Source organism: Puntigrus tetrazona, chromosome 9 (genome assembly GCF_018831695.1).
Source record: "Puntigrus tetrazona isolate hp1 chromosome 9, ASM1883169v1, whole genome shotgun sequence".
Lineage (NCBI taxonomy): Eukaryota > Metazoa > Chordata > Actinopteri > Cypriniformes > Cyprinidae > Puntigrus > Puntigrus tetrazona.
Genome location: NC_056707.1, coordinates 14,898,449 through 14,925,256, shown reverse-complemented (window position 1 = coordinate 14,925,256; position 26,808 = coordinate 14,898,449). Strand labels below are relative to the sequence as shown.

The window sequence follows — 26,808 nt, the reverse complement described above, 5'->3', positions numbered from 1 at the left end:
TGCATTGTGATCGCCGTTGTGTTGCCATGATGTTCTGAATGCTTTGAGCACTGGTTGCTAGGAGTTTGCTTACTGACCCCAGTCCAAAGACTCCGCTCTCGTGATTTGTGTCCTTCCTTTTGTGTAGCTTTACAGAACGCTTACCTTGGCGAGAACAACTAATATTAACAATAAATGGAAGCTGAGGTATAAAAAGTTGATTTTAATGGAGTATAGAGGACTGATAACTCAGCCCAAATCAAAAGAAACAATCAAGACATTGTCAGCACACTGCACACACGCTTTCAATGGTGACCAAAGATTCATAGCAGAAAAAAAAAAAATGCATCCGAAAAATGTAGTCCAACAAACTAGCGGAGACGTGTAATGTAATGATCAACAAGTTTTGGCACATTAAGCAAACTATGAAAAAGTATCATCAGACCATTTGCTTTATGTATTTTTGTTGTATGAAGGCATCGTGTTTTATAATAGCGTTGAGAAATATTGAAAAGTTGAACAATGTGACCTTGTTCTTGCATCATGAATCATTTCTCCCTATCCTTCACATTGTTAAACTTTTGATGTATTGCTAGGATGTACCTCCTATGAACAAGTGATGTATTTGCAGCCCTTGATTAAACATGCACTCTTCACTCTTTCTAAAAAAAAAAAAAAACAATCAGTAGCTAAAAGAAAGCTGATCGGTTCAAATATTCACGGCCCTGGTGTCCCCAACAGGCCAGCAATAACACTTCTTAATTGTCACTTTTTTGCCATACTATGTTCACTCGAACATAGAATGATAGCAGAAAGAAGCTCTTGCTTACATTTATAACAACCCTTACATTAGAGTTTATCATCTCACTACATTTGTGATTCATTCATTAAACTGTCAAAACTAGGCAGGTTCTGATCGGTGTGGTCAGGATGATTTAAAAACAGACAATCAAGAATGAGTGTTCAAGTAGATATTCCTGTTTAGCTTCACATTCATGCGGCTAGATAAGTGACCAATACAGTGTCATTTTTCTTACAGTATATGTACAATCATATTTGGCCACCATCAAGCTGAACAGGTGGTTTAAACCAATGTCTCATCTGTTGTTTTTTGTGCTATTAGGCCTGTATGCCAAGGCCAAAATGAAATAGCATCAAAAAAGCCTTTAATACAAATGTCTGATGAAAAAAATGAATGAAATACAATGCTTCAGAAGTTCTGACAGATATTCATCAGACATCTTTTGTGAGCCGCTCTCCACGACAGCAATATTTCGATACAACTCAAGACCCCTGCACTCTTTTATACTACAAAAATATTTGCGCAGATGTCAAGGACAGTTAGTGCAACAAAAAAAACCCAAATAATGGTAAAATCCCCAAAGGATTGTGGGATATTTTTTTTATGCCCAGGCGACCATTACACTCTGCATTTCAAAGATTGCACACACTCATTTTTATGGCATAGTATCCAACACAACATTCTTCAGGCACACTTCTTAAATGCACACACAAAATACTGTGCAATATCGAAGATCATGGTTTGTAGACAAATTACTCTTCATGTTTACAGATTCGCTCGAAGTCTGTGAGCTCAAACTGGGAAGTCTGGTCAGCAGAGGAAACCCTGTCTGCACTTTAGGTGAAGCACTTTAAGCAAAATTTGACCTGGTAAATATTTGGAGCGCCAGGTCAAAGAAAATACCTTCACAGTGAGAATAAAGTCACTCGAGGACATTAATGCACTAGTTGTGCTGCTCTTTGGAAAGAAACGCTTTCGTTTGTTTTCAAGTTTTCTCTGTGAGGCTGCAAGGCATCAAACGTGTCTCTCAATTATAGGCCATCAAAGGTGAGGCATGATGGGAACACAAAAGAGGAAGAAGCCTACTGATGTACCTATATGATGCTTCAGTCAGTAGGATAGTGATTCAAGGCTTTTTGCAGGCAGTTTCTTTGGCTTTCCCATTGGTGCTGGACTTGAGTTGGGTCATCTCTACATCAGCCATGGCGTCCGATGGCAAACTGCTACGCATACGCTCAATGGTCTTTTGGTAGGAAGCTTTCTCTTGTTCCAGAGAACGGATCAGGTGCTTCATCTTGCTCTCGCGTGAAAGGAAGCTCTCCACGCTGCTCTCCAACGTCTGAATCTTCAAACGAGCCGCCTGTTATACGAAAGCCAAACACGACAATCAATGAGGGAACTTTGTGAAGAAACGATCCAAAATGTTTGCCATGTTAACCATATACACTATTGTTAGTTTGGACGTTTAAGACTTTTAAAGGTCTTACTGCATTTATTTGGTTAAAGTAAAGTAAAATAGTGATTTATTGATTGCTTTTAGGAACAACTTAGAGATGAACATGTTGCGACATTATGCTTACACTAATGGAGTTGAGCACAATTCATTAATTCAGAAAAACTTATGGACGATAAATTAACAAGCTATTATCAACTGAATTTCCGGTAGCACTTCAGAATAGGTAACACTTGTTAACTATTAACTTGGTTAACATTTCCCTCAATAAATTTGTAATTGTCTGCAAATTAATAGTAAGGTAGTTGAGTAGTTAAGTTTAGGTATTGGGTAGGATTAGGGATGTAGAATAAGGCATTGCATGTGTTTAATTAGCACTGATAAATGGCTAATATTTTAGTAATGCGAATGCTAATAAGCAAAATAAAATAAAGTGTAACCGAATTTCCATTATTTTTCATTTGAAAGGTAAAACACTGAAGCAAAATTCCGTTTTAATATTCTTTGGTAGTAAACAGAGTTGAATGTGTAAAGATCTTAGGTTTCAGGCTGTTTGTGTTTTGGTACTGTGCTGCCACACACTGGCAACAAAGGAACAAGACACTTGCCTGCTTTTCAGATCGCTGTGATAGTGTTATACATCTACCTGCAGTTTCTCTAATAAGTCCATGTTCTGTTTCTTGAGCTGGGCATTAGCTTTCTCCAGTTTATCTAGCCTGTCGGAGTCCTCCAATGGTGGAGGTGCGTCTGACAGCTCATCCTGCAGGACGTGGTACTCCACTTCATACGCATGCAGCTGTTTGGAGATGTCCATCTCGATCGCCTGCAAACCAACGTTTTTAAGTATTTCATAACGATAGTTATTTTCAAAGAATATGGCACAGGTTCATTCAAATTAAATGCTGTCTGAGACACACACACATACCTTTACATAAAGTTACTAAAGTCCTTTACTTAAATGAGACCGCTTTAAAAGCAATTCTAACAATATTTAGATTTTTTTGCACCTTCAAATTCAGAGTGGTGGGATCTCTGCTAAATATTGTCCTATCCTAAAAAAAATACATAAATGGAATCTTCCATAAATGGAAATCTTGCTCAAGTCGGTTGGTTTTTTAAGCAAGTTGCACCACTTAGTGAATATTAAACAATGCATGTTGCCTACTATCAAAAATCCGTATTCAGTAGTCATAAAATAAGGGATCTTTTTTTGCCATGTGCTACTTAAATATTTTACATTTAAGGAGGAGATTTTAAAAACCATGGCTAATCAGTGTAAAACTACAATTACTAAAACAAACAAAAAATGTATTTAAAAAAATAAATAAAAATAAGGTTAAATATTAAATATTAAATATTAAATACTGTAATAGAATATACTTTTTTTTAACATAATACCGTGGCTGATGTTATTTATATACTTGCATTCATTGTGTGAATATTAAAAAAAAAAAAAAAAAAAAGGTCACAGTGTAGACAATATTAAATACTATACATTTTAAATAAAATTCTTTATATATTCAAAAAACGTACACAGTTACTCCCAAAGTAACATGGGTGTTTAAAGTGTAAAAACTCTCTTTTTTGTTTTTTTGATGAAGTAAATAATTTAACCCAAACCCCTCAGACATGCAGCAGGGAATTATTCCTTTTTTAATGTACCTTAGTGATCGTCTCTTCCATTTGGCTGTGAGTGAGTGTGGGGATGGTGGATTTAAGGTAGTCCACAATACTTTCAAAGCCGTCGCACTCCAGTATCTCTCCCTCGTGGCTGCTCAGCAAACACAGGGCCACCTTAAAAATCACCTCCGTGCCTTGGACAAACAGGAGGTCTGCCACACAGCACACATACAAGCACAAGAGTCAAAGGCTACAACACCTGACGCATTTTAACACACAAGTTCCTTTCAAGACCATCCGAACCCAATCACATACATTCATTCAGATCTGAGCTATTTAGATAGGAAGTAAAATATACCAAATATACGGGCAACAAAGCCCAGCGGGAACTGAGAGGCGAAGAGAGTGAGAAACCAGGGTGCGGCGTACAGGCTGGGACAGATCTCGTGCTCCTCCAGGTGAGTGTACAGGTTACGGTGATAGTCGTGCAGCAGTCGGGACAGCTGGTACATCTGGATCTACAAAAAGAGAGAGAGAGAGAGACAGAGAAAGAAAAGTCCTCACACTTAGAGGAGTGAACTTTAAACGAGCTTAAATGCGACTGGCTGAGACAGGCGCTCTCTCTCGGGATTAAACATTGGCACATCTGATGATGAATAACCACTAACAGCTGAGGAGGAAATGGTGTACAAGAGGTGGAGACGGCTGTTTGCATACCGCTTGAGCAAATGTGTGTTTAAAGTCAAGTACTCCCTGTTCTGGTCTCTGTAATAGAATTTGCATTGTCACAAAACCCTAAAAGTACATTTCTCACATTTTAATTTAAGTTTTGCCAGCCAATAAAGCAGTTGCTCTGAATGTTAGACTGACACCTAGTGGTGTGGATGCAGCATTAAGCAGAAACATTTCAGTTACAATACCTTCAACAATATACTATTTTCCACCACATTTATGACTCATTTACTTATTAACGTATCCAATAAAACCGACAAAGTGAGTTTTATTGAGCTGGTTATGCTATTAAGCATTGCGATCCAAGCTTTTATAAATATGATACGCACTAATACGCACGTAAATATGAAAAAGATTTAGCTCATCTTTATTAAAAAAGAAAGATTGTGTGAGAAAGATTGAGTAGTATTAAGCTGACCAATCACATCGATCAAAGCTTTTTAAGCCACTATGTTTGCGTTATGTTTCATTTCATTTATTCAATCTGTTAAATAGTTTTTTATTACAACCGGAAGGTAATTCATATAACATTCATTTCAACAAATTCACATTCCTCCTCATTCTGTTAACCGTCACAAAAACCAGTCCTGCTTCATTTAACAATAGGCATAATCAGATAAGCAAACATACCAGTTCTGAAAGAGAAACATGAACTAGTGAAAGCTGATACTCTTATACACACAGCGCACCTGCAGAGAGATCATGTCGGGACGGTACTGTCGGCGAATGCCCAGGTCGTACATGAGGAACTTGAGCGTGTCGAAAGCCTGTTCCTCGCTCATGTGCAACAGCAGCAAACCGGCCACAAAACTGATCCCCTGGCAGTAGCCCACCTCCGTGTCCAGCAGGGAGTAGGCCTTCAGGAGATTGTACAGAGATAGCTGTCCAGCTCCTAGCTGAGTGCTGAAATACTGGTGTGTTGGGAATGTCCGGCCTGGAAAGAACGGGAACATGACTTCAGTAATGTGCTGGGTCAAAAATATAACAGTCTTCTGTGAATTGGCTCCATAAACTGTAAGCACTTTGGTTGGATACAGACCGAGGTCGACCAGGATGGCGTGTTGCTGTGCTGTGAGCTGTTTGAGGAGATCCTGATAAGGAGTTTCAGGGGGCTGCTGCCGCTGCGGCAGACGGTGACGCAGACGATACTGCTGAGTGAGCAGGAGCCATACTTCACCTCGTCGATTTTTGGGGACACCTACAACAAACGAACAGAGGGAGGAACTCTAAAGCCCTGTTCACACCAAGAACGATAACTATAAAGACAACCATACACACCAGTGAATGATATCATCTGTTTATTCTAAAAGCACACGCCTCTGCCACTTAAATCTTCCAAGTTCGTGACAGTAGGGTGGATTCTGATTGGCCGCGAACGTGCCTTTATTGTTACAGTTGCGGTGTGGACTATTTTTTTTATTATTGAGAAAGATTTTTAGAACTGAATCTTTATGATCATCTTTATAGTTATCGTCCATGATGTGAATGTTTCTCAAGGGTTTTTAAGAATAGACAATGTTATATTAGCAATGACACATACACTTGGTTAAACAAATTTTTAAAAAAATATTTTTACATTTTTCTATTTGAAAGATACAAAAACAAAACAAAAAAAAAAACGAATAAATGTTTTTTGTACTATATACATTATCCAGAAAAAAAATATTCCTTAAAATGTAAATCCTATTTGAAATGTATTTTGAGCACCAAATAAGAATAATAGTTAATAGTAAATATAAATGATAAAAAAAAATGTATTTAGACCAAAATATTTTGATAGAGATTAAACAGTAAAGTAAAGAGTAAAGAGATTAAACCGTTCATACCTTGGCAGACAGCACCGTGGATTTCTTCTTTGTCCCACTGAACTTTAGTGCGACAGGGACTGCTCAACTTCCTGTCCCAAAGGGCCTGCACCTCTTTTGAGCACTGACAGACTTCCTGGTAATCCAGCTTCATTTTACGAATGTGCAATTCATCACGGCTGGCTGCAGGGAGGAAAAATGCTAGTGAGATTTTTATTTACTCAGAACAGCTGACACATGAATGCATTGCTATTATGTTCTAAAAGCATTCTAGGTGTCAAAATGAAATGATACATCATGTGCATCACCTGCTCTTACCACAGAGACAGAGGGAGATTCTTTGTCAGTGGTTCTCAAGTGTTAAGGTGTGACCCAAAAATGTGGACAGAAGGGGAAAACGCTGCCAAATTCAAGTTAAATTAATACCATATCAATATGATTCATAATAAAATTCCATCAGATTGGTTTAAGAACATATGAAAACTTTATAAACATAACTTATATAGAAATATACAGCATATGCAGTATATATATATACACACACAGTTTTCGTATTTTGTCTATTCACCGATTTATGTCCAGTGTAAAATCTGGGTCCACAAGTAAAAACAAAAGAACCATCGCTGAATCATCGCTGTCATACATACAATAATTTTACTGATTTCCATTTCTAAAAACAAATAAACAATGTTTACAAAAAATACATGTACAATGAAAGCTTCACAGCCAAACGTGCTTCACTGCGAATAAACTGTAGCATGCTGCTGATATTTTGGGTTACGTGGACTGCAAGTCTCCATAGCAACTTTAGACAAGGTTCAGAATGGCATGGCCTTTTACAGTAACCTTAAAACATCACAACATATTTGTACTAGCGAAGGTAAAAGCATACATGAACATGAAGCAATATCCTAAAAAACAACTGTTATTGTTTATCTGCACTAGAGAAGATGTAGCCTCATGCTGGTTTGTATACTACATTGCAGCCAAAAAAAAAAAAAAAAAAAAAAATAGTATCATGCCAACAACTGCTTGAAGTGCAGCCTGCTCCGACGAGAAATCTATGCCACGGCCATATTCTTACCTTCTACTTAAACATGTTTATTCAGTTCGGCCCATCCAACAGCGCACAGAAAAAAAAAAAAAAAAAAAAAAAAAAAAAAGATAGAGAAAGTGACTTGAGGCTTATGTGTGATGCAGTTTGGCCAACAGAGGGCAATATTTTGCAAAGCTTTTCGATTCCAGAGCAAAGTTGAACTAATACACAATATTGACCTTTCACAATCTATTAAGGAGTCTCAAAGAGACTTTGTTTTTAAAAAAAAAAAAAAACTATTTCTGAAAGACTAAGACTGAATATGTAGCCTAGAGGTCACAGAGCTGCAAATGCACTCTTAAGGAACGTGAACGTCATGCAGACATTCCCATCTATAATTAACTTTGCCCCAGAATGTAAAATAGAAGCAGTGGCACTTGCCCCTCTAAAAATAAGGTCAGGGCAAAAACAACAGTCTAATCGGAGTGACGGGAGGAAACACTCCCTCTTCTGTGCCTCCATAAAGTCCCATAAATGCTACTGCTGTAGGTTTTATATAGTAATTACGGTTAAGCTTTCGAGATTCATTTGTTACGTTTATTTTAACATTTTATGCATTACCTTGGAATTAATTCATATTAATTCATTCATGATTTTGTTGTTGTTGTATAGTATATTAAAATATAAAAATATAACCTTTTTTATACATTAAAACATCTAGATAAAAAATATATTTTCTTTTTTTTTTTTTTTAACTCACCCACTGTAGAAGGCCAAAGAAGGTTAAATTATAAGAGAGGGGAATACGAGTAGAAACACTAACCCTCCAGGCGCTGGTTCTCTTTCTCCATGCGGATGAGCAAAATCTGTTGGTGGATGGCTTTCTTCCACAGGGCCCTGTAGTCAGCTGGACTGCGCTGGCCCTTCTCTCCACCAAAGCCCTGCTCTGGGGACAGGGGGCTGACCTGAGGGTCTTGATCCTGGTTCAAAGCCCGAGGAGAAAGTGGCAGCAGCTCCCGGCCATCCATGTGGTCTGAAAAACAGCAGATGCTCACTAAAAATGTAAGACTTATGCTCAAATGGCATGGAATAAAATAAAGTGATTTCCTTGACAAAACAATAAATAAAATGATATTGCCAACAATATCATAGTACTGTCAGTCAAAGTAAACTACCATTCATATATCATGATACAATATATACACCACAGAATTTGGTAATTCAATGGCACATGCATCTTGCAATTATAATATAATTATATAATTATGTTTATTATCACTATTATTATTATAAAATATAATGGAAAAGAGAATTTAATTCATATACCATTAAGTAACTATAATTACACAGTGCATATATATAGGGCTGTCAAATCAATTAATTGCATCCAAAATAAGTTTGTTTATATATATATATATATATATACACACATATACACACACACACACACACACACACACACGTGTATTTATATACACACATAAAACAAATACATAAATACATAAACACAGTACACATATTATATAACCACAAACTTTGATAATGAAATAATCAATTTGACAGCCTTAATTTATACCACGGTTACTCTTGCTTTTTCTTGAATCTCAATAAAAGGGAGAATTATGAAGGAAGCTTGCAGAACAATGATTTCTCCTGCGATGTTGACTATAAATAGACTGCTGGGAGAACAGAGTGTAATGTTACACCTGTCTGTGTGTGCGCTAAAGCATGTACACCCACCCACGTGTTGCATAGAAGCAGAGGGTTTGCTCATGGGTGACGCCACCCTTAGGAAAATCTTCTGGCGCCAAGAAACTCTGCGTGGAGGTACCAAGGTCAAAGAATCTGTACTACAGCCTGACAGAGACCTCTTCCTGCTCTCTCCATTACCACTGCAGAGAAATAAAACACGGCATGCTTATTTAAATTAGCAGATAAGCAACATTTTTATGCCATGTGCTCTCAAAACAGGCAGTCAAACCAGTTATAAGGTAGCAAATAACATAGATTTATGTAACATAAAAGCAAAAGCAATAACAAGTAGTACATTTAGACAGTCATATAAAGATGTTAATTAGATTCATGCATGACGTACATAAAACACAGATTACCTGTTTTAAGGAAAGAGTAAACTATTAAGAAGTGGATAGAGTGAGGAATTGCTATAGAATGCACACAGGAACATTACAAATCAATACAAAACATTCAGTCAACTTATGTACAACTACATAAAATACATAAAAATATATTTTTACAATGTGACTTTTTTTTTTAACAAGTTCCTTCTGAAATTATGCTAATATGCTTATTTGGTGCTCAAGAAACACTTTTTTTTATTGCCAATGTTTCCATTTCTATAATTTCCATTATAGAAAACATTTCACAAAGGGTCCAAGAAGGTGAAAAAACAAAATGTGCTTAAAGTCTATTCAAATGCAGTCTCTGTCTATTTTCTCTACACAGGACTCTTCACTTAGTTACCACAACAATACACAAAGACATTTCAGGCGGAGTTAACGAAAGCGTGAAATGGATTTGAATGTTATGCATTAAACGCTGGCTAAAGAAATAGACTAACCCAGACCGCCAAACCGACAGGTGTGCTGAACATTCAATTACAAGAGACAGCTGGTGACATTCAACACAGACAGAAAGACCTTCTCTCCAATTTGTAGAAAAAAAAAGAGCCGGGCCAAGGATGTGACATTTTATATGTTATCTCCTCCTTTCAGAGCGTTCACTGGATCATTAGAGCCCACTATGTCAAACAAATGAAGGGCGAATACACAGAGGAACATCATTTGTCAGTGAGCCCAAGGTGGCTGTTGTTCGGATGAAGGAGCACTCGTAGACCAAGCCACTCGCACAAAAGCTTGGTCAAACAGAATTGTCCTGTAAAGAGACCCTTGGGAGAGGGTCTATATTTTCACACAAATTTTCCCTGTGTGTTCTCTATATAATACACTCCCACTTGAAAAACACAACAAAAAATTCATTTAACTTGGTTAAGAGAGGGTGCAAATTGATATGTAAAACAAAACCGACAGGTTTTAGCACCAAAAATATGTGGATAAAAAATTAAATGCTTTCCACTAAATGGATTTAGAACATAACATTTATTTAAAGGGAAATGCTCATAGTCTACAACCTGTTGCTTCTTCTACAGAACACAGGATATTTTTAAAAATCTTGGGAACCAGATTTCTGACTTCCATTGTATATCTTCTTGCATGTTCCATAGATGAAAGTATTCCATACAGGTTTGGAACAGCATGAGGGTGAGTAAACGGTTTATCACATGATTTATATTTTGGCTGAACTAATAATAACATCAAACTGGTGTTGTTGAAATGTACTGTAAATGTGGGTCTTAATGTGTTAAATGTCACTTTTTTTGATGTCCCACAATCAAAGATTTGTGAATGGGTTGCAGTTAGTTTTAATTAAAGAACACTTAAAGGGATATTTTACCTAAAAATGAAAATTCTATTATGAATTACTCACCCTCATGTTGTTGCAAACCTTTAAGACCTTCATTCATTTTCAGAATAACAAATTAAGATATTTTTAATACATTTCCATAGACAGCAAGGATCCTAACTCGATCAAGGCCCAGAAACAATCATTAAAATAATCTAACTGGTGGCTCAACCGTAAGTTTCAACAATTTGTCACCTCCGTGTCAGCCTGGCACCATTTTGGAGAGCATCACATAAACAATGCATGTAGGAAGATGTTGAAAACACCTTTATAAATCTGGTTTGCAAATTTTAGATGGTTTTCTGCTCAAAACCACTCTAAAACCAGCCTGACATGAAATCCTATTATTTCAATCCTACTTTACATTAATAATGGTACTCAATGAGAAATATTCATTTAACTATTTACAAAAAATTAAATAAAAATTAGTCAGGTATAAACAGAAATCAAAACACCAAAGATAGTTGACATTTTTCAAACCAACCTGGCAACGTATTTAATAATGAATTCTCAATTATTATCCAACATAACGGCATAAATGGTTCTCAATATGAGTGTAGATTAGTAGAAAGTTCTGCAGCTGGATACAATATAGGTGATAAATGCTTTTGTTTATCATTAGTTAGTAAAGACACCAACATGCAAACAACGCATCCCTCGTGTCCAGTGGACAATGACAAAGTCCAACGATTTTGACAGGAAGAGAGAGTAAGTTAAAGAAGTGGTTCTTCTTGACTGATGACAAAGTGACTGAAGCCTTTGGGTTAAGAAACAGACAGGCGCAGAGAAGGCGGCCGCCATCAGCTCGAACCGCAGACACCCCGGGGGAAACGGACTCGGCCCGTAACCGAAGCCCCCTCTCACCTCTTAAGACTCCCGCTGTCCGACAGGGAGGCCAGTGAGCCGAGGGAGCCCTGGTAAAAGGTTTTCAGGAAAGTGGGGGTGTGGAAGGAGGATGAGAGACTGAAGTAGGACTCGCTCTCAGAGACACTGCGCGCTCTCGTGTAACCAACGGTGCTGAGGGAGCCGAAACATAAAAGGCCCACAACAAATACACATTACATTACAGAGGTCTAAACACTGCCATGAAACCACAATCTACTACACATGAAAGCTTCTGAGCAGAAGAAACACTCCTTCAAGAGCACAGATTTTGCACAGGAAAAAGAGATTGTTTTACTGTTATTTTTTTATATGCTAAAAAAGTAGAAATGAAGATAAACAGAGAAATGTTAACACTATAAAATATATCAGAGATTATATTTCTCTACAATAAACATTGGTTTATATAATAACTTTTTCATTTCAGAAACCTATATTTTTATATTGAATATATATGCCTTATACTGGATATTTAATTATATATGTTTATTTCCACCAAGATTACTTTTGCTACCTTATACTGGTGGCCTTGAAAAAGAATTAATCAATAAATTCAAGTACTATATATTTTTTATTAAACTCTATCAGAAGCTCCAAATTCATATTTTATTTAATTAGATATTTACATTTATATTTTTGTTGTATTTCTTTATTATTTTAAATTTACATTTTTAATAGCAGCCATGTATCAGTTAATGGCATTTACATAAAAATTATTACCAGTTTATCTGTATCAACCAGCATTTCTAAAATCCGTATTTAAAGAAAAAGAAAAAAAAAAGACAAAAATTCAAGAACAAAGTTGTTTTCAAGAATTGCCATAAAGCAAGAGAATTATATGACAAAAAAAATGCTTACGATTTCAACCCAATACCCTTACTTGGATAAACTTCTCAGGAAATCCTGATACTGGTTAAATTAAGTGCCATATAATTAATTCAGCTAATTTTTAGAACAATTGTCAGGCGCTATGATCCAATAAATAAAAATCTGATTCATTAAAGTAACAAATATAGATCACAAAAGGTTAAATAAAAATCACAAACAGAATACCCTTCAATTTTAGTAATTTTCTATATAATTTAAATTAGTCCAGCAATACACAGCATGCCACATGCTCTTTCCATGTAAGCATTCATGCTAAAATTATTAATTTATCAGTTTATACGTACTGTATTAAACCATATTTAGCAAGCCAGCGCATTGCTGCTACATTCTGAAAATCATATGACTGCTGAAAAACAGAGGGAAAGATACATGACTTTATCACATGAGAGCAAACAGGAAGTGACGCGTTACCTGTTCTGTAGCAGCTCAGGGGCCAAAGACTGCTGTCGGCGCAGCGGAGCTTTACAGGCCTGGGAGGAAACCTCAGTGAAGGAGATTTTCTTCTTGATGGGCGGGTGGCTGAAGGTGTGCGCCCGGCGCCGGAACTGCGGGGCATCTGGGTCTTCCTCAATGTAACTGGGTGGAGTCCCAGGTGGGGAGTCACCAGGGGAGTCGCCCTGCTGGGTGAACAGAGAACGAACCAGGTCAGCGAAGAGATGGACCCAAAACCCTGACCCAATACAGACAAGGTCTCCTCAAACCTCACAAATAAAAAGTTAGCTTATCCAAAAAGAGTCAAACCTCACATTCCACCCACTCTCCAGACAAAAACAAACAATCTTCTGAGATACGCATGTACAACCTTCAAGTTTCAGACAAAGCAAAAGAAGTGACCTGACGCCTGCCACATCTAACTACTGGTTCTCGACTCACCCAGTGCCTTCCCTCTCCCCGTCCAGCCTGAGTCTCGGTTCGCTTCCCCAAGCAGAAGTAGCTGTGTTGGTGGTAGCGTGACTGCACACACACTTCTTGATCTATTGTATGTTAATAGTCTGTGTCACAGAGCCACATCAGACAGACATGAGCCGTTGGAGGTGGACTGCAGCACAATGGAGGTTTCTGGCAGCTGTTTACTGTGATGGCTATAGGAAGGGGCTCTCTTCCTCACTCTGTTTCCTGTCCCTGCGCTATGGCAGTTCCTGAACCCATGCTCTCCTCTGAGTCAGTACACAGCAGGGCCAGGAAACCAGCAATGGCTGAACAACGCTCTCTCTCCTTCCACTCGCACACAAATCATAAGCCCTGTCCACTTCCTACAGCTGCCTACAGCTAAATTTGGGGAAAACAAATGATCCAAACAACATAATAGTTCTCTTGGCAGAGTAACACAAAGGGAATGGGAACCTTTCTACAGCCTAAGTTTGATCAATATAGGAACAGCTGGCTAAAAGTAATTGTACAAATTATTAAGAAAGTAATAAACTATTATTTATTTATTTTTTTTATTAATGACCATAGCCACAACATACAGCATTTTTCAGTTGGAGTTTGCACACAAATTGATCATTTTCATCATTGTTTTGGATTTTCTTCATTACTTTATAGTTTTCAAGTTTTAAGCAACATTTAGCCTATTAAATATATTAGGGAAGAGCATTACCAGATAAATGGATATTCACTACAATAAAGATATTAATATATAAACTTGCCTGACATTCAAGATTTTCCATAACCTTATAAAATACATATTTATTTTATTTTTATAGTTTTTTAATAAAACTTTCATTTTACAAAAAAGGTTCAAAGTGACAGTTCCCTTGAAAAATGAAAACTGTTATCATTTACTCGCCTTCATACTATTCCAAAACAAAGGAATTTAAGAACAAAGGAATTTTTAAATGTTGGTAACCAAATAGTTCTGCTAACCACTGACTATGTAAAAAAAAAAAAAAACACACTTATTTCTCAAATATCCTCAGAATAAAAAATATTCTGATAACAGAATATAATTTTCTGGGTAGACTATCCTTTTTAAAAAAATACATTTATTGCCGTTTTAGTTTCACTATATGATCATAATTCTCAGAACCGACTCCCAGTCCATATGGAACATAGAAGAGAGCTATGAGCAAGGAGCTGCTGGATTGTAACATGTAACTGAGACTTTAAGCACGACAGAAAGAGCTCACATTGGCAGTGCCTCTGAGGCCATGTGAGGACCCCGTGGGAAGGAAGAGCTGACCGATTTGTTTTCCATGGAGACGTGTTCAGCTTACCATCACACACACCTCACATTTCACACCCCACCGAGACAGCGAGGTAGACGGGGTCAAAACAAGCCGCCCCCAATAAGCGAGACCTCCTGACCAGGCTGACAGGTCAGATTCAATCATATTACACAAGCCGATGCTGAAAAACATGTAGTGTATCATAACACAGCATTGGTATTATTTTCAGAATGTGGTGATAATTGACACCACAGATACATGCTTGCTGGCAGGGGCAGAACTGAGATGTGATTCTTGGCAGGGAGAGAACAAGAGCTGGGGTTAAAATGACAGTTTCTGGTATTCACGTGTTGTGCGATACTCACGCGGTCAAAACTTCCCATGCTGCCGAGACGCATTCGCATACGGTTGGCCCCCTAGAGAAAAAAATATATAATGATAATTCAAATAAAGAAACAACAGCAACCTGCTTGAAATTCAGGATTTACACTAACACATAGAAATACTGTCATCATTTAATCAACATGTCATTCATAATTCACATACCTGTATGATTTCTGTCTTTCGTGGAACACAAAAGAAGATATTTAGAAAAATAATAATGCTTGTCTTTTCCATGTAATAATATCAAACCTTGGCCATCAAAAAAATATCTCAATTTGAGCTCCAATACAAAAATTCATACAGGTTTGGAACAACATGATTGTGAGCAAATTATGGAAGAATGGATTTTTTGGATAAACTGTTTCTTTCACTGAACACACAAACACACACACACATCTAATGAGGAATTCAGGCTTAGCTGATCTTTATCCTTACACATAGATATTGTTTTGTGAGTAAATGCAGCAGATGGTTGATTCATTATAATACTGTACACAAACAAAGGTATTATTCAGTACAAGGGGTGGAGTAAATGGGTCAATCCCCATTCATAGATTACTAAGACATAGACGCACAACACACACACATACCCTTGAGAAGATGTTCTCCAGGGAGCTTGTCAGAGAACTCCGAGCTTTGTTCTTCAACACATCTAGTTTATTGCGGCCAGCAATAGAGTTATCAGAGGTCACGGTGCTGCCAGAAGCATTCTGCTGACACACAAAGGTATAAAGGGAGTGATTAAGCGAGAATGAATGTGCCACACACAGAGTTTTCTGAGAAATTCATGAAAATCGCGTCTGCACTTGGTGACATTTTACTCAATAGATTTAAATATGACTGACCACCAGGAACAAATCATCACTCATCTAAACTACACTTTGCAACTATATATATGTGTGTGTGTGTGTGTGTGTGTGTGTGTGTGTGTGTGTGTGTGTGTGTGTGTGTGTGTGTGTATAAAAATATATATATATTAAAATACTTTTGATTATATATTTTTATGTTGTCAAACATTATTGAAATTTAAATGTGTCTATTTTAATATATAACAAAATTATTCCTATGATCGCAAATCAGATTTTTTATTATTTTTTATTATTTATTATTATTATTATCATTATTATTATTATTATAATTATTATAGTTTTCAGTGTCATATTGTCATAGTGTTTTGTAATCATTCTAATATTCTGATTTGGTGCACAAGAAACATTTTTATTACCATCAAATATATTTTTATTACTAAGTTGTGCCATTTTATTTAAACTTTTGAAAACTGGCTTTTCTTTTTAGGATTCCTTGATGAATACAAAGTTCAAAAGAACAGCATTTATTTGAAATAGACTTCAAATAAACAACCAAGCCAAGTCGTATCAACTGAAAATTTATAACATGCATTATTTAATAAATCATTAATAATAAGACCAGAAAGTACACAGGGTACATTTCAATTTCACGTCAACTTTGAAAGCAGTTAGAGATTTTTCCAAGTACTTTTCTCAAGTACTCTAACATAACACACCACAGTCATGAGGGCAGCTGCATTCATTCAGGAGCTCTGTTCTAATCTATAGCTGTTTTCAGATGACACTTCCAATTTGTCTTATCCAATTAGAGTGAGGTCACAGTTTCATGACTCTGCAAGGCAGCGTGGGTGGGCGAAGCAAGCGGTGCATTTATGTTGTTTGTTCAGTTACGCTACCTGTGGGACCTCTCCGATATGAACATGAGACTTCTGCTTGGTCTCGCACAGCTGTCGGAGGGAAAGAATCACAAGCTCGTTCTCTTCATGATCAGATGCTGGCTTCATTTTCTAACGCATGAGGGGGAAAAAACAAAACTAAATATGCAATAAAGAATTTAAATTAGTTACTTTGTCTGCAAAATTTCTGCTTGTGTACCTACCTGCACCCGCTCGAATATGTTGACCTGCTCGTTGTCGCTCAGCTGGGAGAGGTACTTCTGAATGGCTAGTTTCGCCCTGGGAGGATACAAACCTGGGACATTGAGAGAGAAACACACTGGAATATTGTGCTGAAAGCGGGATGAGGACAAGAGAGTTGATGGAAGCTGGTGGCTTTACCTTCTATTCTCTCACAGAGCTTGTGCAAGTCATGCATAGGACAAGCTTCGCACAGTTTGATTTGGTTCTTGGAGCTCTGCAGAGCTGCTGCAGTGGTAAAGGCTTGTTTCAAGGTGAGCATTACTTCATCCACCTATGAAAATTAAAAGTTGTCTCAATTCAAACAGGACAATCTTTATATACATTGTGTGCAAAATCATAGGTCTAGTTCTATTCATACTCTTGGTGGCATTCTGTTGACAGAGAAATCGGCGTGCTAAAGGCAATATCCATAAAACAGGCAAGGCAGAGTCATTGTTTCCATTGTAGCTTAGAATAAATAATTGATCTGTGTGGCGACAACAGGTGCTGCAAGCAGGACAGGACTCACCAGAGACTCACTAGCACACTGGAACACATAACACACATACTGGGCTGGGCCAGACTCCACAGCATCCCGACAAATGAAGCCAAAGTGATCTGTCTGTTTAACACCCTGCGGCACAAAAAACAAAATCCGTCAAAGAAGAAAAAGTACATTGAGCTGCATGTCACAACGCAACACAACAAGACAGAGCAGCAAAATTATTCACTTTATAAAACAAATGATTCTGCCTTTAAAATCTGATTGCGTGAAACATGTTCGTGACATCAGTTGAATTTTATACTATTGCGTCAAGTTGGTAATACATAGAATTTTTATTTTCTCAACACGGGTGTTATACAACAATAAGCATTTAAAAATGTGTTTTATGGTGATTTACCGTTGCCTACAAACATCTCTTTTTTTTTGCAAAAATGATGGTAAAATCACTAACTAATGTAATTTATTGTCTAATATTGACTAATGACTTATTGTCTGAACATTCGCATCACTTCGGTATACATACACATTCAAAACATGAACTTTTATTACACAAGATGGAAAACTGTAAGAAATGTTTTAGTATTTTATCTTTTTATAAGCATTTCAAAATCAAGGCAAATACTTTAGATATAAAAATATCTAAAGTAAAATCTGCTACAAAACCTCACGTCAGTAGCTTGGTACTTGTTTTGAACAGCACTGTGTGATAACATATGGTGACATTAAATATGAGAGGGAGAAAGAGATTATCTCTAAAACCAAACAAACCTAATCCTTACACACACAGACCTGCGAACAGGAAGAGATGTCCTTAAAATTCTTCTCCAAAACCACAGATTTAGTGTCAGGGCTGATGAGATTCACTTCAAACCGTCCAACCTGCACAAAAGAGCCATTTGAGAGCATGCTTTGCTTTACAAAAACAAACAAATATCAAGCTAAATGTCCGATAACTGATAACCCAGCATGCAGTGTTTTTTTTTTTTTAAAGCAAAATTTGCATCACATCAATTCTATTCATCATCTAAGTCACAGAAGCCACAACTGATTTCTTAACCAAATGAGACACCTATCCTTGAAAAATGTTTAAAAGGAAAACGTGTGACTGCATGACTGTCATGCATGCTAATTAGCAAGATTTAGCGCTTCGTCTCTCAAAGAGAAGGCATTTGCATGCGTAGGCCTGTTTTAGAGGTTAAAGGGATAGTTCACCTTAAAACAGAGCACTAAAAACATTTTTGTGTTTCACAAAATAAAAGTTAAAGCTGTCCAAAGTTGTCCATCAACCCTGGCAGGAGAATGATCATTGGCTAGTATATTTACATTTACTATTTCTATTTTTTTCTTTTTGGGGGCTATTTAAATTTAAAACAGCTCTTCCCATGCTCTGAAATGAGATGACACATTACACTAAGGCAGAGTACCTAGTGTGTATGCAACCTGAAGCAGAACATAAAGTAAAAATATCCACTTATTCTTAGCCTAACTGGTGAGTGAAATATCCAATGACTAAACATAGACATTTTTCAGCAGCCTAGCAAGAAATTCAGAAAAGTGCATTTGTGAGTGATTAACCTGCAATGTAGAGGGTTGAATATTAACTTTCACTCTATAAAACAAAAAAAATGTTGCCTGATACTATGGCAAAGATACTATAAAAACACTGTAAAATTATTCATTTTTTATCTAAAATGAATGGACTTTCTTTGAAAGTGAAAAACAGTTGAACAACTTATCGTTTGTATTCCAACATGAGTAAACAATTTAAAAAAACTTTACATTTTTGAATCGCCAGTTAAGGTTTATGAAATCACAGACTAAATATAAGCGTGTTTCTGCATGTAGTACCTGAAACAGCATTGTGCGATTCTTGTCAGCATCAGACGGCTGAACGTTATTGGGCGCGCTAGCGTGTCTTCTACGTGTTGACCCCTTGCCCGCCTCTCTGGGCCTTTTCTGCAGACCGCCCGCCAGGCTGTTACAGCGTGTACGAATTTCCTGCTGCTCTGCAAAACCAGAGTCCTCCAAGATGCATTCAGGAAAGGCCCCTCGTAGGCTGCCCGTACTGGATGAGCTAGTCAGGTCCAGATTTCCATTGCCCACCTCGGACAGTTCTTTGTCATTTAGGTTGGTCTCAGGTTCATCGACTTCGAAAAGGGACGAGCTCAGAGGGTCGTCGCCCACAATGAACTCCACAGGGGCCTCAGTGGAGCTGCGCTGGCCGTTAAGGAGCCGCAGACGCTTACGTTCAATCTCATGCTGGCGGAATTTGTCAATGCAGTCGTCGATCAGCGTGGAAGGCGCTTTCTTGTGGTTGACTGTCACTTTTCCACAGTAAAGCACTTCGAATTTCTGGGAGTTGTAGAAAGACTCATCACTCTCTTGCTTGGGCTTGCTTTCCTCCTTGAGAGCAGCCTTGGACACCTGTCTAATGCTGCTAATAACCTCAGGCACCTGGGGAACAGTTTAAGACATTAGATCGACAATAAAAATACTAAATCAAAACACTGAAAGGCAAACAAGGACAAAACGTCCATAAAAAAAGTCTCAGTTGTTATGTTAAACTTTTGCAGGGAGACATGCAGGTTGCATAACTAACTAGACTCAGCCCCTGAGGAACAATTTAGGAATCAGTAATACTAAGGCTTAGGCAATATCAGGGAAAAAAAAGTTGAAGAACCTGAGCATGCATTAAAGAAGCCAAATGGATATAAATCTATCAGATGGGCCTCCTCTCTGGTATCTGATACTACCGTCGATCAGTTAGAATGAAACCTGAAGCTAAGAAAAGCACATCTCCTCTTTTGTACACCTGAACATCAGTGGGAATCTTTTGAAAGTTGATGCAAGGGCATAAGTTTGATTTAAATAGTGGCAGAGACTTTTTAAAATCAAACGGCTGAGAAACTAAAAAAAACCTGTTTTGGTCACCATTGACTTCCACAATAGGAAAAAAACATTTTATAGGACATAAACTTAATTTTACTAATTAAAACACTTCATAAATTACATTAGGCAGCCTTATTAAATTTAGCCACAGCTGGGATCAATAGAATTATTGGAAAGGATTATTCAGTAGCTTCTTAACTACTGAATGATCCTACTGTCATAAACTCTGCATTCATATTTAGGGGTTAAATTTTTTTTTTGTTTTTGTGCCTTTGCTTAGCTCAAAAATATTCTGCCACATCTCTCCAGCTCAAGTATATACAAGGTTATGGCAACATTAAATAACACTGATTTATCAGCAACAAGACATGTCTTGTTGAGAAAATACAAAAAGCAGTCTGGTGACAGAATTGGGCCTGGTGCCAGCAAAACTGAAGGTGAAAAGAAATGAAGCTCCACAGTCTTAAAACAGACACCAGATGCACTCAGACTAGACTGGAAGAGCATGCCTGGCTGGCTTAATCTACATGACTACCATAGGCCTGGTATAAGATTCAATTATGATACTCTGTAAATCCCTGTAGCTACATTAAACAAAACAGACAGTAGAGAACATGATGTTTTAACAGAAAAACGGTAAAAGCAAGGTCATGGTTCAAATGAAGGTGACTTTCCATTAAAAAAAAAAAAAAAAGACACCACGTTCTGAGACATATTTGCATGTTGCAAAGGGCACACAGCACACAAAGCAGTAGCGTAAACAAGAATCCAGTCAATACAAGCAAGTCTCACAGGAACTAAAACCTTGTAATGGCCACGAAGTGCCTGTCGCATAAAAATACAAGGCGCCATACCAAGGTCACATGGATTACTTGTTCAAGGCAGTAATAGAGAGTAAGCCAAACAAATGCACACTATGCAAACTGGTCAATCTTTACAAAGATGAAGGCAGGTATGTTGGACAAATGTGTTTAAATCAATGAAAACTTTTACATTATAAGCAAACATTTGCAAAACAAAACATTTGACACATTGCTTTCCCAAATGACTGGCATGGAACTACATCTATAATATAAATTAGCTTTTTTATGGGTTCTCAAGTACAACAAAACCCTAACCCACCATATTACATTTCAGCTCATAACTTGACATATAAGATAGCTTGTTGAGACCTAACCGACAATAAAGAGTGTGCAAAAGCATAGGAGGGACCTGAATTATAAATAGAACCAGAGACTTGAGGCTGGAAAAGTAATCTTCCAGAAAACCAAATAAACCATGCTATAAGTCCACTCATAATGCGCATAGCAACACCCTGGCAACCACTCAGAACAGGCCAGCACTGTAGCAATGAGTTGTGCATGGACAGGCAGCTCAATTCTTTACTTCGCAATTGGTTATATGCAGTTATTCCAAGCTCTTCACAGGGAGTCTGGACTAAAACCGAAGACAACTAAGAGCTCTGTGCTCCACTACACGTCTCTCAGTAAATATGACTCTGTTTAACGCAAACATTTCATTAAAACCCCAAGGCTAACTTGTGGAAAATCACAGTGCAGCTGGGAGAAATTGCTCCTTGAGATCAGGAGAAAAAGCAAACAATCATCCAAGCAATCGTCTCCTGCAATGGGCCGCCTGTGTAAGCAGCACAAAGGGTGTGGCTGCTTGTTTTTAACTGACAAATGACTTATTTCCCAGGAACACTCAGAGATTTCCAAAACGTCTCTAACCACCTAGTTTAACCAGCTTGAATAATCTGCGAAAAGCAGATATTTGTATCTGATAGTGGAAAGGCAATGCATTCTAGAGCTGTTTTTAGGACAAGCCCAGAGTGCAAGAAAAAAAAAAAAAAAAAAGCATTTGTCACATTTGCAAGAAACTTGACCTCACCAGAAAATCAACGGCAGTGTATTATAAACCCCTTAATTGTCTGAAGTATTTACTTGCAAGATGATGTCTAATGAATTACTTGCACTGAAACAAACATGCAAGATTTAGAGTAAAAGAGTGAATTACAAAAGCTGCGAAAACAAACACGGTTTAATTTCACAGTTACAAACTGCTCATGTGAAGCACTCTGATGTTCACAGATAAATGCCACTCGGGTTTATATGATGTAACCTAATGCAATGGCATTCATACATTTTTCAAGAGCAGATAATTGTTCAAACACGTTTGGGCTGTGGTGTATGGTTAAAGCTTTTTAAGACATGTATGTCACAGAGACTTAAAACCAGTGGAGGAAAATTAAGCCTCTTTGATTTATGCATCAAAGCTGCGAGGATGATTAAACTGATTATTTTACATGTTGTCTTTAAACACAAAGAGCTGTGATAAGAAATTCCTGCTTTTCATAAAAAATTGATGAAATTCAAATCCACTGATTAATGCATACGACCTCCTATTTTCAAAAGGTTATTAGTATTTTTGCTTTTGTGATTTAAAGAATGTGCGAAATGTCATCAACGTGCTGCTGTGACTGTACTCCTCGTGTTAAAGGGATGACACAGATTTATTGCAATGTTTAAAAAATAAGATATAAAATGCAAAAAGCCCTGAAAGCTGAAAGTCATGCCACACGAAATAAGATTGAAAACTAAGAAAAGAGCACAGATGTCTCTTTTTATGTACATTTAAAAGGCAAGCTTAGTTCTGAAATACTATGATGGTAGTGATTCTGCACTTTCAATCTTGCAGGGCCCAAGGTCAGGCTTCATTCAACCTCAGCTGAATGACTTACTACAAATCAGAGGTTCTTGAAGTTCCTGAGGACAGGGACCCTTAAACTAAGCAGGCCTGCCAGGAGTCATTGTAATTATGCTTATCAGGTAGGTATTCAGGGCAGCTGGCTAAAAAAAGGACACTGTACTGTATTCTGAAACTGACTTGGAGGTCTAAGTGGGTTATATCCTGCACATCCTGTATATCCTTGCTTCATACTTTGATGATCGCTCCAAACTGCAAAACAAACAGCCCCGTCTTAAAATGCATAAACATTGAACAAACTGCATCAGTGGGACCCCAGCCATTTTTTTTCTTGCCCACAGCATAAACAACACACTACCGCATAATCACAGATAATGCTTTCTTTTCATTTCTATCGGTAAAATGAGGCCAGGCATCTGCGTGCACATAGTATATCATTACGAAAGGAAACATAACCCTACTTTGTTGCCCTTACACTGGGTGGGCTATTCCATGCCGAAGGTGGAGTTATAAATAAGGGACCAGTAGGTTCCCTCACGGCATTAAAAGTTGTGTCACTCCGCAGGCATCTGGAAAGGACTGATCGAGCTGCATTAGGAGTAGGAGATATTTATATGGCGAAATGCCAGCCGAGTCAGTCTCTGAACGCTGGACGAGCTATAGTGCACAGTAGCTCTTCGAAATGAGCCAGCAGCCATCTTGAGACGTGAGCTAAGACACATTCCTCGTGGACCATCTAGCACGTGTTCCTATCCAGCCAGTTTTTCTTGCATAAGATAAATGACGGTGATGTATGTTGCCTCTGGAACTCAACGTGCTCTCACAGGACACTCGAAACTTTCCCTTCCTCACGTTCACTTCTAAAAACTTTTGCTTCCGAGATCGTACAACAATACCACAAACAGCTTAAATAATTTAGCAAGAAAAAAAAAAAAGGATTATTTTCAACTAAAATTCACAGAGCAACAAAAATAAATGCTTGTAAGTGCAATGCATAGCAAACTATTGCATATACACACACACGTGTGTTTTAATCCATGTTTCACTCAGACCAACAAAGCGCACTGAACAAGCGTCTCAAATATAGCTCAGGAGCAGACTGACATTAGTGTCACGTTACAACTAATCTCTAATCAATACCATGAAAACGTAAGTGCAGTGCATCACGGTTGTTATTATCGTTTCAAGGCAGTATGACAGCTAGCAGGCAGAGGAGAGGGAGGAGGGATTTCAATATTCTAAGTGTGTATTGTCTAGCTGATCAGATTAATCCTTCCTCTGCGTGTGCCAGGAGAGATCTGACCCATCTTTACATGATGCTCTGTAAATCTAATTCCTCTGGCGCAACGGTGCCCTACATACTGGCATTTATCCAACTGACAAAGACTAAGTCAATCTAAAAATCAGGGTGCATCGGCGGAGGCATTGTGAAAGTTCATTTTTTTATACATTGGAATGAAATGATTACATACACAAAAACACATATATACTATACATAATGTCAAAACCATGCTTCTATTTCTTGTCAACGTAGCATGTGACCCTCTAAAAATAATTGTACAAAACAATGATATGTTATAGATATATCAATGTTGCCAAGTCCATGGCAACCCCGAGATAGATAGAAAAATATTTATATAATAATAATAATAATAATAATAATAATAATAATAATATAATATATATATATATATATATATATATATATATATATATATATATATATATATATATATATATATATATAAACCATTTAAGTTGCAAAAAAGGGTTAAAAACGTAAAAGAATGCCATTCTAAGCCAAAGCAATATCGATTTATAAACTTTAACCACTGCGTTTTTAACAAATAAAACACTTACACAGCTGAATGGGTGACCGTACATACCTGGTTTGGATCACATGCTTTGAACACATGGCATGCCATCTCAGATTCGGGGTTATCCGGTTGACTTCTGATAAGGTAGGCAAAATAAGACAAGTCATGACTATTGTGGATAAACCTGGAGATAAACTGTGCTTTGTGCTCGAATATGAACACGGACGGGTTGCTGCTGCTTGCTGGCACGCAGCGGATCAGAGGAGCCGAGAGATACAGCTGAACTTCTCTGGCCTGTGCGGGACCGGACTCGTTCTTCTCACTTTTCCTCCGGATCTCCGCCACCAGCCAGGGCAGCATGGGCAGCGTGGTCCGCCTGTCCAGAGACGACCAGCCCATATACCAGAGCGCAAACCTTTTGTCTGCCTTCTGATTACTGTCATTATTCCCATCCTGTCCCTCCATCTCTCCAATGGCTCCGGGACAAAGACTTTAGCTGCTTTATGCAACAACTCGGTGCCTTTATACCGCTAAACGCTTCGATAAATACATGCACGGGTCAGTATCGTGTGAAAGCAGCTGGAAACATCACTCACGCTTTAGTCAAAAGTGCGCAAGGATCGTGTGTCCCGGAGAGCTTAAGTACAAAAATAATGGCTTTTGGGATGCAGCGATGATTTTAGCTTTTATTCCACGGTCAGATCGCTGTTTAAAGATTAAAAAACGGCCATTCAAAGAGTCTGAGGGCTTGAGTAATCCGCATGTGAAGTTGGACGTTTCGCGTGAGTGTATCAATGCACAGCTCCTGGAAGGAGGCGCGTTTTATTCCTGCAGATTTCTCGAGTCTCCGCGCTTCGGATAGTGAACGCCGCGGCGGGCAGACGCCTCCTTCGTGAAGTTGCAGATCAACTGGAGACCTTTAAAGTCGTTGAACATCACTTTCAGTCGTTATTGTGTCATTTAACGGCGTTGGAGAACAGAGTGCTGTTGTTCCAGGAGGAGTGGCCGCAGCAGCCATAGGAGAGGCGTTCACTTGAGCGTGTGTGTGTGTGTGTGTGTGTGTGTGTGTGTGTGTGTGGATCTCTGGCTCCCCTGTCTTCGGGAAACACACGGCACTGGACTGCCTGAGCAAAGCAAGTCAACTTTATTCAGGTTCAGGGTATTTTAACTTTTTAAAGCTAGTTCTCACACTTTTTATTCATATTAACATTTTTGAAAGACAGCTTCTTTATACGCTACAAAAATACACCATTCGTGGGCTGACTTTTTGTGACAGCATAACCGGGTTGTGAATATTGAAATTACCATTACCACGAGCATGCACTTAAATTCCACTTAAAGTCCAGAGACGTGCTGTGGACAAAGCATTCTTCACATTTCTAGCAAGTAGGGTGAGGGTGAGCTTCAGGGTGTGTTTAGGTTAAACGCACTTGTAAAATTCAGTGTGAATTCAAAGGTATCCTGTGCATGTGAAGGTTGATTTGAGCAACATTTTATTCATATCAAATACTGCACTTGTCGTGATGTTTCAAATGTAGTGATCACACATCAACTGCCACGTTTTTGTAAAACAAATTATAGCCTGCTGCACAAAAATAATACTTTACGGCGCCCTCTGCTGTCCCTCAACGTTGTAATGGATTTTGATTAAATACTGTACATGTTTCCAATCAAATACCCACATACTTCATATTAAGTAATATACAGCCGTATGGTAGAAGTATAATGTAGTATT

At 37.9% G+C, this 26,808-nt stretch overlaps 1 protein-coding gene across 9 annotated transcripts; it reads right to left on the bottom strand.

The window, feature by feature from the left end:
• Positions 1-187: 187 nt before the first annotated feature.
• Positions 188-26,473, bottom strand: tbc1d4 (TBC1 domain family, member 4). Of its 9 annotated transcripts, none has more exons than XM_043249506.1 (21): positions 25,143-26,473; positions 19,510-20,115; positions 18,451-18,540; positions 17,686-17,790; positions 17,316-17,448; positions 17,138-17,229; positions 16,935-17,045; positions 15,820-15,942; positions 15,211-15,261; positions 13,089-13,297; positions 11,772-11,924; positions 9,168-9,319; positions 8,251-8,460; positions 7,476-7,478; positions 6,413-6,574; positions 5,626-5,784; positions 5,276-5,520; positions 4,213-4,372; positions 3,897-4,066; positions 2,881-3,057; positions 188-2,141 (listed from the first exon to the last, which is right to left on the bottom strand). In XM_043249506.1, the coding sequence occupies exons 1-21, from the start codon at positions 25,536-25,538 to the stop codon at positions 1,908-1,910; spliced, it is 3,741 nt and encodes a 1,246-aa protein (XP_043105441.1). In that variant the 5' UTR covers positions 25,539-26,473; the 3' UTR covers positions 188-1,907. The 9 variants fall into 9 exon arrangements, with proteins under 9 accessions (XP_043105441.1, XP_043105444.1, XP_043105442.1 ...); XM_043249509.1 differs by having other exon boundaries at positions 13,089-13,294; XM_043249507.1 differs by having other exon boundaries at positions 15,820-15,939; positions 25,143-26,471.
• Positions 26,474-26,808: the final 335 nt, after the last annotated feature.